General features: G+C 38.4%; 1 protein-coding gene across 3 annotated transcripts; it reads right to left on the bottom strand.

Annotated features, from left to right (window-relative positions):
* Positions 1-756: 756 nt before the first annotated feature.
* Positions 757-6,721, bottom strand: LOC128013913 (uncharacterized). 3 transcript variants are annotated; one of them, XM_052597106.1, is made up of 5 exons: positions 6,623-6,721; positions 6,087-6,175; positions 5,144-5,266; positions 3,758-3,939; positions 757-3,667 (listed from the first exon to the last, which is right to left on the bottom strand). In XM_052597106.1, the coding sequence occupies exons 2-5, from the start codon at positions 6,163-6,165 to the stop codon at positions 2,795-2,797; spliced, it is 1,257 nt and encodes a 418-aa protein (XP_052453066.1). In that variant the 5' UTR covers positions 6,166-6,175; positions 6,623-6,721; the 3' UTR covers positions 757-2,794. The 3 variants fall into 3 exon arrangements, with proteins under 3 accessions (XP_052453066.1, XP_052453068.1, XP_052453067.1); XM_052597108.1 differs by having other exon boundaries at positions 5,144-5,230; XM_052597107.1 differs by having other exon boundaries at positions 5,144-5,230; positions 6,087-6,678.
* Between the last annotated feature and the right edge of the window lie 5,919 nt (positions 6,722-12,640).

The raw sequence follows: 12,640 nt of genomic DNA, 5'->3' as shown, positions 1-12,640 counted from the left end.
TAGTCAAGTTGGAAAGGTCATGCATGACGTAGGTGAAAGCACCAACCCAGTGTTTACAAAGTGAATGTTTAAAGAAAGTTGAACGCCTTTTCCAAAAAATGGTAAAACAACGAAGTCATACGATTTCAAAGTTGGAGGACAAAATGAGAGTTTGCATTTTTTGTCCGACCCTACCTTTTTGAACAGTAGTACACAAACAAATAACAAACTACATGTGAACTTTCCAACGTGTTTACGCAATGTGTGAAGTCGAGCGTTTGTGGTTAAGAAATTTATACATTTTCATTTAATTTTTTTATAAAACGACTGGTTTCACTAGATAGGACCCTTATTCCATCAGTTTTAAATGTCATAGCTAACTGTTTAAATCATAATAGCTAATAGTATATATTTGTAACATTTGTAATATATTGATGAAATTCAAAATTTTGTAAAGAACAAAAGGTACATCATTTAAGACATTTGCAAAGTATCAAAAATACATTTTACAGGTATGTTAAAATGTTTCAAGGACAGATTTAATGACATTCGTACTTCACAAACACTAAACACTAAAAAAGTATCCTAAACAACAGCAGTGCTCCCAACCACTAGGGGCAGATATTTGTGAACCCGGGTACCGTTACTAGTACTACTTGACATTATCAGCTTACAGTACCATAGCATGTAAGAGCAAAACTGTAGCCTCTTGCTAAAACATATTTTCCAAAATTCACGTCACATTTCCTTTTGGAAAAAATCATACATGACAAGAAAGTCAGTGCATCAGATTCTCTTTAATATCAACATGTACAAATGCATTTTCTTCAAAAACGTGATACAGAAAATACATTGCCTCACATTATTCTGGTTTCTAACGCATTGAGAATGTTTTCTAGGCCAATAAAGTTAACCTGAGAGTTCATGTTGTTAGACCTTTACAGGGCAAGATCAACCATCCAAAAATATAGATTTAAATAGGCTAATGAATAAGAATAAAACAACAGTAAATGTTCCATTTGAATCTAAATACAGCTTTGCTAATGTCAGAAGCTAATTGCAGGCCCGTAGAAGAAAGTAAATGATCACACTGATTGACGTCATCACCACCACACTAATTGAAGTACAGGCACTGTTCACTGTGAGCACTGCTATGAAACCTTTACAACGGCGTATTCAGATGAAACTGATCTCTGCCATACATCAAAAAATTACACCAACATGGAGCATTTCCTGAACATGTCAAAGCATAAGGACGACATTTTGTCAATACCCGATGAGTGCATATAGTGTGCGCGTGTGAATGTCACAATAAATCACACTGGATGATTTCAAACGAAAGGCACCAAAACATAGGAGGGTCTTTCTTCACCAAACTGCACACTAAATATCAAAATAAAAGAATCACTGCTGATAAGCATAAGCCATGTCAAACATATTTCCCCTTAAGCACATGTACGTCACCAAGATACATTATATTTGCGTGCAGACGTCAAAACAACAGCAGATTACTATAAACTTAAAAACCTAAATGTTGCAGAAAACATTCCAATCTACACTAGAAGCAAACATCTTGCAAAGTAACAAAACTATTGATCACATTATAATCAACAATATATCCAATCGATTATCATGACAGCTATCTATCTTTGTTGCATTTGTCTTTTATTTAATTATTTGTATGTATGCTTGTGTGTGCGTGTATATATATATATATATATATATATATATATATACACACACACACTGCAAACTAGATAATGCTCTTAAAGAAAATGCACACATTCAAGTAGCCTCAGTGACGTACATTTGCTATCAGGGTTACATTTGTCAAAATGGCTAAATCAAAATACAATAGAAACCATGGAACAACAATCATTATATATATATATATAAGCATAAACATTATCGTAATAAAAATATTTTGATCTATATTCACTGTGCAACATTAAGTCAAACCATGTTTCAGCAAAACTTGTGCATTTCCTTGTTGTAAGTGCAATATCAAGCCTTAGCAATTGAGCATTGCTCCACAACTCTGTTTAACTCGTTTTCCAAATACCAACAAACCATACAAGGTATAAAGTGGGTTAGTTTCAATGCTTTACACGATCACAAAATTCACATTGTTTCCAAGCACTGAATTATTCGATTAAACATGTTGAATAGTACACATTTAATAAAAGACACTTAACCTAGTAAATGAAATGTCTCCTCATAGAGGACTACTCTTACTGTACATCTTTCAACCCTGGTTAACTGTCAAATGAATAAGGAGGCCAACAAAGGTTGTGCTATGTACTACCAGATTCAGTGATTAATCATGTTTAGTCCTCAATTTGTCCTCAGAGTGTTTAAGATGTTTAGTTGATATAGTACTCCAGTTTGACGTTTCAGCCTCAGTAGTGGTGTTTGCAGCCATATATGACATCGTTTTGTATCCTGAGGGCTCCCGCTAACTTCTTCCTCAACATAAACCTGCACAGCATGGCTATGTACCCACGTGAAGAAGAATAAACAGGAGATATATTCCCAGACAAATCGCATTGTTTAGCAGCTGCACAAAGCATGTTTGTTCTTGTTTTGTATAGCCAGAAGCAAAACGAATGACTCAAATTCCCAGGCTTTGTTTTGCTAAAATGGCCACTGAACAACAAAGTACATTTTCACAATTAGTACTCACACCATGACATCCAGCTCAGTTAAAACAATAAAAAACTGCCTTCCACAGAGTTAACAATGGAAATAATATTCAAAATTAAATTTACAAAATACAAAACGCTAAAATAAAAGTGAGGTTCCCCAAGGTTCGCTATCAGGTCCAAGCCACTTTTCGAGAGATGGCCTGTTTAAAGCACTCTGGGTCCGTGTTCCCACCCGGTCTCAGAGCTCTTTCGAGACTTACCAGAACGTTCTGATGGGACTCCCGAATGTTGACTGGGTGTTTGGCTCTGAGCAGCTCGTAGGCGGCAATAAGCCTCATATTTTGTTTGACCATGAGGTACTGAATAATGCAAGTGGGGGCGAGGGAAAAACCATCACGACAATGCACCAGAACTCGCTTCCTCTTCTCCGTGGAGGCATCGATACACTCATTGATGTCATCGAAGCATCGATGCTTGAGTGCCAGCCCTTCTTGGACTGTGTCCGGAAGGTCACTTATGTCCACTTTGAGACGAGACCAACTATGCTTGACACCCCTTGAACAAGTGCAAGGAATGACTCTCAAACAAGTCTCCCCAGGCAGGCTGCTCATGTCGATGATACTGTCGATATTATTGCGGCACAACGTACGCCCACTATAAGCCGCGTTCAGGTTTCCCACAAAAATGTAGTCTGTAACCTTCGATATGACTGGTTCTGAGTACTGGAAATGCTCAGGGACGCTCTGCTTGGGTTCTGGAGTCTCTGGGCCCGTTTTGGCACTGCCAGGACCAGCTCTGCGACTGTAGTTGCGCATTTTCTTAGATCCGGAGCGGGAAGGTGGATTGGAGTCAGACTCTGAGCTGCTGTTCCAAGGTGGGGAGAAAAGTGAAAAGCGACTAGAGGACTTGCTCTTGGTGAGGTGCTCCACCGGACTGGAGAGGCCAGAGCTGGAGGTGGTGGTGGAGCCAGAAGCGCAAAAGAGAGACGCTCTTTCCAGGGAACCTGTGCTGCTGGCTGCTCCAGCACTATGGGCCTGCTCCATCTAATGGATAAAGTCACACAATAAGATGGGTAACTCAAACTGAACCTCCAACAAGTTACGAACAGCTGACTTAAGAGCACTTCCACCTACCTGAGCTTTGAGGTTGTTCTTCCATTCCTGGGTCTCCAGAGCTTTGAAGCGTCCATTGCTGTCAGAGGACACTGAGAGACACAGGGGACGATGAGTTCTTGGGGGTAGCTGGGGCGTCAGGGCCACGGCAAGCGGCCGGGAGTCTGGCTGCTCGTTCCTACTCATCAGATCTGGACATGAGCCTTAGATACAAATCAGAGGGTTTGAGGTCGGCGAACAGATCTTTTACGTCAAATTTTGTTCAAATACCAGAACAAAAGCAAGAGAATGTGCTTTAATACAAAGTTTACTTATTTTAATAACCTTCATGTTTGATGTAAAGGGGTCCATAGGGATGCATTAAAATATGTATCTAAAATTAGTTTCTGAATAAACAAGATGACTGGATAGATACAAGATCAATAAAAATTCAGTACGCAAAGAAATGTAGGACTTTCTTAAAACCATTCCAACAAGTCACTAATTTAAACAATTCTCAGATCGCAGAGTAAATGCTAATTATTTTACAAATCAAATAATTTCTATCAATGTTTATCAGTGCCCAATCATTTAAATAAGTATTTTTTTCTATTACTTCTGCCCACTGAAAACTGACAAAGACCACAAGGTTTAAGACGTTCTAATGACATGTTAATGATTGTGGGCATTATGAAATCTCCCAAAGCAAAACAAGAGTGTTACTTCAGCCATCTTCTTAAGTGCTCAACAGGCTAATAAGGAACTGCCCTTAAGTTTCTCCCTATAAGGCACCTGTCTGTCAGCGAGTGTGTTTGATTCAATGAGGATGCTCATTAATGGAGCTGAGTTTGTTTGATCCAGGAAAACACGACTCATGCATTAAAACACCCACATATCTCACTTCAGACAGCCATTCCATCGTTTTATTGTTCCGCCAATTGACAATGTGCATGTTTGTTAACACGACACAGCGCTAAACAGCAAATCTGACAAAATCTGTCTGAGGATTCATTCAGCATTGACTAAATTAAATTTGCACATTAGTGAAAATAAAGAACCATTGTCAATGCTATCAGACTCATTCAATATTGTCACTTGCATTAATTACAGTTTCATACAAGTTATTTTAAGGAAATTAATTTTTACAAGCTTATACAATTTTTGCAACAGATTCCCATTAATATGATTTATATATTTTACAGTTTTTATTTTATTTTAAGATTTCTTTAATAAATTGTAATAAGACTTTTCAATTTACAATGAATAATTTTGCTAAATCAGGTTTGAATATATATGGACATCATACTAAAAAAGATAAACTTTTGTTAGACAGTGACCTACACGGTATATGAATGTCATAACAAAAAATGTGATTGATGTCCTGAATAATCCCAAAAAATTTACATAAACACATACTGTAGTTCTTACCAGTGGCACATGCTGAGCGAGAAATTGGCTGGAGCTGCAAATGATTGCGTTTCTTAAGAGAGTTGAGAAGATTTTTTGCAATCATGCCTGAATAAAACAGACCAAAAGACAAAAAAAGGTTTCCTGAAAGAGAACCAAAGCACCAGTACAATAAAAATAAAATGATCTTGAGAAATCAAAATTGGAGTATTGAGGTCTGCACTACAAACATTTATCCAATCAAATCAAATGAGCTCAAGAAAATACTGGTTCACTTTTTATTTTATTATTAATAAAAAAAAAAAATAAAAAAAAAATCACAAACAAAATGCAAATCAAAAACAAAAACAAAACAAAAAGTTACTTCAAGACGTGTAACGTTGTTAACGATTTTTAGGGACATAATTCAGAAGCTGAAAATTGGTCAAATTTTAACATTTGAGTCACTCGTAAGATTTCCAACAAGTCCCCAGAGATCCATGTGTGATGCATCACACTTAATTATTTCATTTAAATACTTACATTTGTTCTCATTTTGTGAACGGTTACCTAAGTTATAGAGTTCTGCGTGACATTTTATGTTGTTAACGTTTGGCATTATGAGCATTATGCATGTTACCCTGATGGATGCTTGTGGAAAGCTTTATGGTTTAGAACAGCACTTCTGATGAAGCGTAATTCATATTCTGGCCATCTATTTGACTTTTTTTGTTAATAATAATGGTAATCATCAATATGGTTTTTTTAGATGCACCGTCCGAGAATGTCGGTATATTTATAAAACTTACTGCCTAAAACTTTGTCAATATTTCTTTTTACAATGCCTTTGCGATCTTACAATTGCGTTTGTGCATTTTAACATAAATTTGACCAGATTGATTACATTAAAGACATTTGAAAGACACAATCCTTATTTCCAAAAGAATAAAAATAAATAAATAGGCAGGTTTGAAGCAAATCTCACCATTTTGTTTGGACTGTGCCTTCTTATCCAGCTGATGAGGTGCCATGATGTCTCTGCTCCATTTTTCCAACGTTTCCATCTTCCACCCCCTGTAAACAAGTCAAATACCATTTCCAAAGCCATGTATTTCTCATCCTGAGTGTTGTTTGCAGCGTGAGGCATGCATATGCTGTTCAGATGTGTGACTGCAGTGAAGGGGACAGACAGACACCCCCGCACTCAAGCATTCCAGGACTTCAGTCTGCTTCACTAATATATGGCGTGATTTCACGATCAAATCCTGGTTTCATGCAGCCGAGCGCAGGCATGGTTACATAAAACCAGAGTGAATGGCTCGGAAAAAAAGACCACTGCGTTAAATGAGCGTTTGTGTCTCATCAGATGTGTTTGTGCAGCTTCATACAGATGGCTGTGCGGTATCACTGCATGCATGCGACTCAAAACACCAGAGAGCAACAAACAGAAGTTACGCATACAAGACATTTATAACATGTATGAGCAGATAACATAATAAACATATAATTTTTTAAACAAACCCCAGCCATTCATCCTTGCAGCGCTCAGCTGAATGAAGCTCACGTGGACAAATAACGTCACGGAAGCGACGAGCTGCGCTTCATGGGAAATGTAGTTCACATGTGTTGGCGGTAGTTGACGAACAACATCTTTAAGATAACTTAGCTTAATATTATAATAATGTATATAGGTATTTGTACATTAAGTTGCTGATAATATCCCACTATTAGTGAATGATGAATGAAAAGCTCATATTGAGGTACATTAACTGTCTGGACTCAGAGTGGACACAGTGACAACGAATAAATACGGTTTAGAAACCTTAAAAAAACAAATAATAATAATAATAATAATTATATATATATATATATATATATATATATATATATATATATATATATATATATATATATATATATATATATATATATATATATAAACCTGCAATTCAAACTGTGACTGTGATTTACTGTGATTGTGAAGTATAAATTGTAAACATTAGCCCCTCAATTAATATGAGCTCATTTAAACAAAAATGTAGGCCTAGTAACGATTTATGACAGTATAGGCCTATTTAGGCCATCTGTTTTTATCTATTTTTATTTTATTTTATTTTTACCTTTGTTTAAATAGTAAAGGAGCGTGAATAGTGTACAAGGACAAATATTACATTTTAGTATCTCGATGAGCTCAAAGAAAATGCAAAAAAGTTAAACAATGAAAGTAGGCTAGATTGATTCTTTTCGTTTTTCTGTTATTACTTTTATTATATGTTTCTTAAATGTTGTTTTTTTATGAATAAATAGTAATGCAGTGACACAGTGAAAATGCTGTACAAATACAACGTACAAATATTAATTTGTAGCTAATACTTTAGTAGTTAATGTGAGCTCGTAAAATCCCGCGCAAAATATGAAAACATGCTAGATGAGCTCAAAAAAGTAAAATTTTTACCGTAGTCTGCTCTTCTATGTTTTGGGTGTGTTTTTCTTAAATTTTTACTGTTTAAACATAGCCTATAGAAATAGCCTGTTCAATAACAGGCTTCGCTGTGACAACATGCCCCACTAAAACCTCATCTTGAGAGTTAACCCATAATGAAAACGTTTAAAAGTTTTGGCAGCCTTTAAATTAAAAACTTAGGAATCTAAAGACATATTTACTGCAGTAAAATGTATCTTCTTTTATAACACAATACTAAATGATTAACATATTAACACACCATAATTTACAGTAGTATAACCAGAGTAGCACCAAGATTCTCTTTTGTCACAATTCCATTTGCAAAGCACTGTACAAAAGAAAGAAAACCTCTTGAATAAACCAAAACTCATACCTTGTTTTGTAACTGTTGCAGACACTAGAGTCAGAAAGCTGAAATCGTTAGTGACGGCTTGTTATCTGTGCTCAGGATAATCACAGACAGCTTCAGGCTGCTGCAAGTATCCAAGAAACCCCTCCGGATCCTGACGTCACACGCTGCTCTCTAGTAACAAAACTACACCGGTAACTCCATTCACTATTTCACAGCAAGTCTCCTTCATTCAGAATCAGAAAGCTACAAAATAATCATTCAAAATAGAAATTAACTAACAGCATTGTTGAAATGTAAGAGTTAGATGTCAACAAAGCCAATCAAAAAAGATCCAAAAAAATGGATTTCCGATGGCTGTCGATGCGGTTCATCCTTAACAAACCGCTTGGTAACGCAGCCTCATAAACGCTGGATAAAATGCGGCCCAACACCATTGGGTGATATAAGGCTTTATTTACATAACAAAAGGTTGTCTGTGCTCCTCCGTCATTCAATTGCACACAAGATCTGAATTACTTATAACCTGGCTCTCTCATCTGCTCAAACACACACTCTTATTATTCCCACCTGCTTCAGAGGTGTGGTCTCCTGACCACAAAGAACAAGATTTCAGTCAGAGACGCGAGACATGCAAATGAGAAGATGTGTTTCATAAAGGTACTCAGGACTAAATCATTCATAACTGGATTGCCTTGTATGGCTGTATTGCAGCTGAAGTGTACTGTCCATGTGATGTCCGTTGTTGCCGAATCCAATTCAGAACACATGCATAAACAATTTTGAGCAGTTAATTAACTGAATTTTAAGATATATTAGAATGATTTCTGAAGGATCACATGACACTGAAGACTGGAGTAATGATGCCTCACAGAAATAAGTTGCATTTTAACATAGGTATTCAAATATAAAGCTGTTTTAAATTGTTATAATATTTCACAATATTACTGTATTTTTGATCGAATAAAGCAGCATGGATGTATCCTGCACAGCTAGTAGGAATATTCCTTTGATCGGAGATGAAAGCTGATCTCTAGTAGTAAAGAGACTTTAAAGGTTGTGTCAACAGTGTTTACTGTCTCTGCAGATCATAAACCTGCTGTGTGCTTGCATTTGCGATGGTTAAGGGACATGGATCATGGAAATTGCTTCTAAATCAGCTGTAAGTGCTCTATATTGTTCTTTTCTGTCGAGCCATTTTGTTCGGAGTGGCTCAAGCTGTGCGAGAAAATCCATGCATAAAATAATATTTCATAAATAATGGCAAGTCTCACAGAGTCTGCATTTATTTGATTATGAATACAATACAAACAAGTAATATTGTGAAGTAATATTACCTTTTAAAATAGCTGTTTTCCATTTGAATGTACTCTAAAATCATTTATCCCTGTGATGCAAAGCTGAATTTAAAGCATCAGTGAAAAAAAAAGCTGAAAGTGTATGGTAACCCATACTCTGAACTGGTGCTCTGCATTTAACCCATCCAAGTGCCCACACAAAGCAGTGAGAAGTGAACACACACCTGGAGCAGTGGGCAGCTATATCCAGCGCCCGGGGAGCAGTTGGGGGTTCAGTGCCTTGCTCGTGTTACAAGTGTGACTCTCTAACCATTAGGCCACGGCTGCCCAAAACCAAAGTCTGGAACAGAAGCAACATTAACCACCCTGGATTCGGACCCACAACCTGAGAGGTTCGGGGCCAGTGGCTTAGCAAAGTGTGCCACTCAGTTGACGCACAAAGTGCAGAGCAGATTAACAACCACTGTTAACTGCAAGGAATGACAAAAATGGGGATTTGAACCCACGCGTACTGAACACAATGGATTAGCAGTCCATCGATTTAACCACTCGGCCAAAAACACTTACTCACCACATCATTACTCCAATCTTCAGTGTCACATGATTCACATATTGTCACTTAATTCATCCTTGCTGAAAAAAACAACAACGTCACTTAAGATATATGTGGTAATTTTAAGTAAAATGTAAGATATTTAAGTTAAATAACTATGTATATACACGGAACAAAATTATAAACGCAACACTTTTGTTTTTGCTCCCATTTTTCATGAGCTGAACTCAAAGATATACAACTTTTTCTATGTACCATATTTTCCGGACTATAAGTCACACTTTTTTTCATAGTTTGGCTGGTCCTGCGACTTATAGTATTTGTATTTTTGGACTGATGCGACTTTTACTTAGGTGTGACTTAAAAATACGGTACACGAAAGGACTATATCTCTCAAATATTGTTCACAAATCTGTCTAAATCTGTGTTGGTAAGCACTCCTCCTTTGCCGAGATAATCCATCCACCTCACAGGTGTGGCATATCAAGATGCTGACAAGACAGCATGACAGGTTTGCCTTAGGCTGGCCACAATAAAATGAAATTATTAATTATTAAAATTAAATTGTGCAGTTTTACTGTATTTGGGGCTCCGAAAACCAGTCAGTATCTGGTGTGACCACCATTTGTCTCATGCATTATCTGGCTCAGCTCGGTGTTCATCTCTCTCTTCACAGCAGTTCAGTCAGTGTACTGTTAGAGTCAATGAATTACTCCGGGATATTGGTTTGTTTGAACTCAGAGGGAGTGTCAGCCACATTAAAAAAGTTAACAGCTTAAGTCATTTGTGGATTAATGCGTATTAGAGATGCGAACCGTTTAAAACGATTCAGTTCGATTTGGTGAACTGAATGATTCGTTCGCGAACCAGATATCACAAACTGCTTTGTTTTGAACTCTCTCACACAACTGACAAGGAAGAGTCATAGTTTTTGCTATTTTTGGACCAAAATGTATTTTCGATGCTTTAACAAATTCCAACGGACCCTCTGATGTCACATGGACTACTTTGATGATGTTTTTCTTACCTTTCTGGACATGGACAGTGTACCGTACACACAGCTTCAATGGAGGGACTGAGAGCTCTCGGACTAAATCTAAAATATCTTAAACTGTGTTCCAAAAATAAACGGTTTGGGTTTGGAACAACATGAGGGTGAGTTATTAATGACATAATTTTCGTTTTTGGGTGAACTAATGATTTAAGTTTCATTTTGAATGTCCACCGGTTTCTGCCTCCTTCCCAATGATTGTGAAGTTTTTAAAGTGTACACTGTTGCCGAAACCTGGGAGGAAGGAGGGACAATCTGCCGAAGATCCCTTGCTGCTGTGGTGAACCCATAGTGCCATCGAGCAGGGGACTGACGAACTCGCTGCCAGCCGCCCTCGATGTGGAGGGGCGGCTGCCGTCCGTGAGGGAGCGGAGGAGTTGGGCCATTCGCCAGGGGGCCGGAGCCTGCTTCCGTCCACCAAGAATGGGGAGGAGCAGGCAACAGGGGACTCCTGCCGGCTGCCCAAGATCGGAGGAGCAGTCAGTGTCACCGAGGGCCACTTAGTGCCACCGCCAGGCACCGTGGAAGAGGTGGTGAACAAGTGAACAAGCTAGGGAACAACTCCTCTCTCCCCTCTCTCGTTTCTGCCGCTCCTCATCCTTCCATCTCCTTTTTCTCTTGCCTCGTGTGTCCTACCCCCAGGTTCCCGCTGGTCACAGTGAGCGCGGAGGGAGGGGGGGGGGGGGAGTATAGCGCAGTCTCAGATAAAAAAAAAACACAACTAGTCCCCAAAGAACTAGTTAACTACGTTTGACACTATTGACCACAACATTCTCTTGAATAGACTAGAAAACTTTGCTGGCATTATTGGAAGTGTATTGGCATGGTTCAAATCGCACTTATCTGAGCACCATTAATTTGTTGCAGTGAATGAAGAGGTACAGTATCATATCGATCACCTGGGTGAGGAGTAATTTCCTACGGCTAAATTAAAAAAAAAAAAAAAAAAAAAAACAGGGTTTCATTATAGGACCTAAAAACTCTGCATGTAATAACCTAGAACACTGTAGAAGACTTGATGGCTGCTCTGTCAATTCTTCGTCATCAGTTAGGCATCTAGGTGTGTTATTTGATAGTAATCTTTCCTTTGAAAGCCAAATTTATAGCATTTGTAAAACTGAGTTTTTCCATCTCAAAAATAGGGGAAGGTGGATGAATGGCACAACAATGGGCCTCAGGATCTTGTCATGGTGTCTCTGTGCATTCAAAATGCCATCAACAAAATGCACCTGTGTTCGTTTGTCCATAACATTTGCCAGCCTATACCATAACCCCTACGCCACCATGGGCCACAACATTTACATCAGCAAAACGCTTACCCACACGACACCATACACACTGTCTGCCATCTGCCCTATAAAGTGAAAACTGAGATTCATCTGTGAAGAGAACATCTCTCCAAAGTACCAGATGCCATCACATGTGAGCATTTGCCCACTCAAGTTGGTTACGACAATGACGAACTGCAGTCAGGTCGAGACCCTGATGAAGACGACGAGCATGCAGATGAGCTTCCCTGAGATGGTTTCTGACAGTTTGTGCAGAAATTCTTTGGTAATGCAAATCAATTGTTGCTGTCCGGGTGGCTGGTCTCAGATGATCTTGGAGGTGAAGACGCTGGATGTGGAGGTCCTGGGCTGGTGTGGTTACACATGGTCTGTGGTTGTGAGGCTGGTTGGATGTACTGCCAAATTCTCTGAAATGCCTTTGGAGACGGCTTATGTTAGAGAAATGAACATTCAATTCATGGGCAACAGCTCTGGTGGACATTCCTGCAGTCAGCATGCCAATTGCATGCTCCCTCAAAACTTGCGACATCTGTGG

The sequence above is a fragment of the Carassius gibelio genome, chromosome B25 (genome assembly GCF_023724105.1).
Source record: "Carassius gibelio isolate Cgi1373 ecotype wild population from Czech Republic chromosome B25, carGib1.2-hapl.c, whole genome shotgun sequence".
Taxonomy (NCBI): domain Eukaryota; kingdom Metazoa; phylum Chordata; class Actinopteri; order Cypriniformes; family Cyprinidae; genus Carassius; species Carassius gibelio.
The sequence above is the reverse complement of the archived record's forward strand: the minus strand, read 5'-3'. Positions and strand labels throughout refer to the sequence as shown.

Bases quoted from the DNA above. Each gene is read 5' to 3' on its own strand.
- LOC128013913 (XM_052597106.1), bottom strand. From the start codon at position 6,165: ATGGAAACGTTGGAAAAATGGAGCAGAGACATCATGGCACCTCATCAG. The intron at 5,267-6,086 runs GTGAGATTTGCT...GTTCTCTTTCAG, and splicing joins GGCACAGTCCAAACAAAATG to GAAACCTTTTTTTGTCTTTT. The intron at 3,940-5,143 runs GTAAGAACTACA...TTTGTATCTAAG, and splicing joins TCGCTCAGCATGTGCCACTG to GCTCATGTCCAGATCTGATG.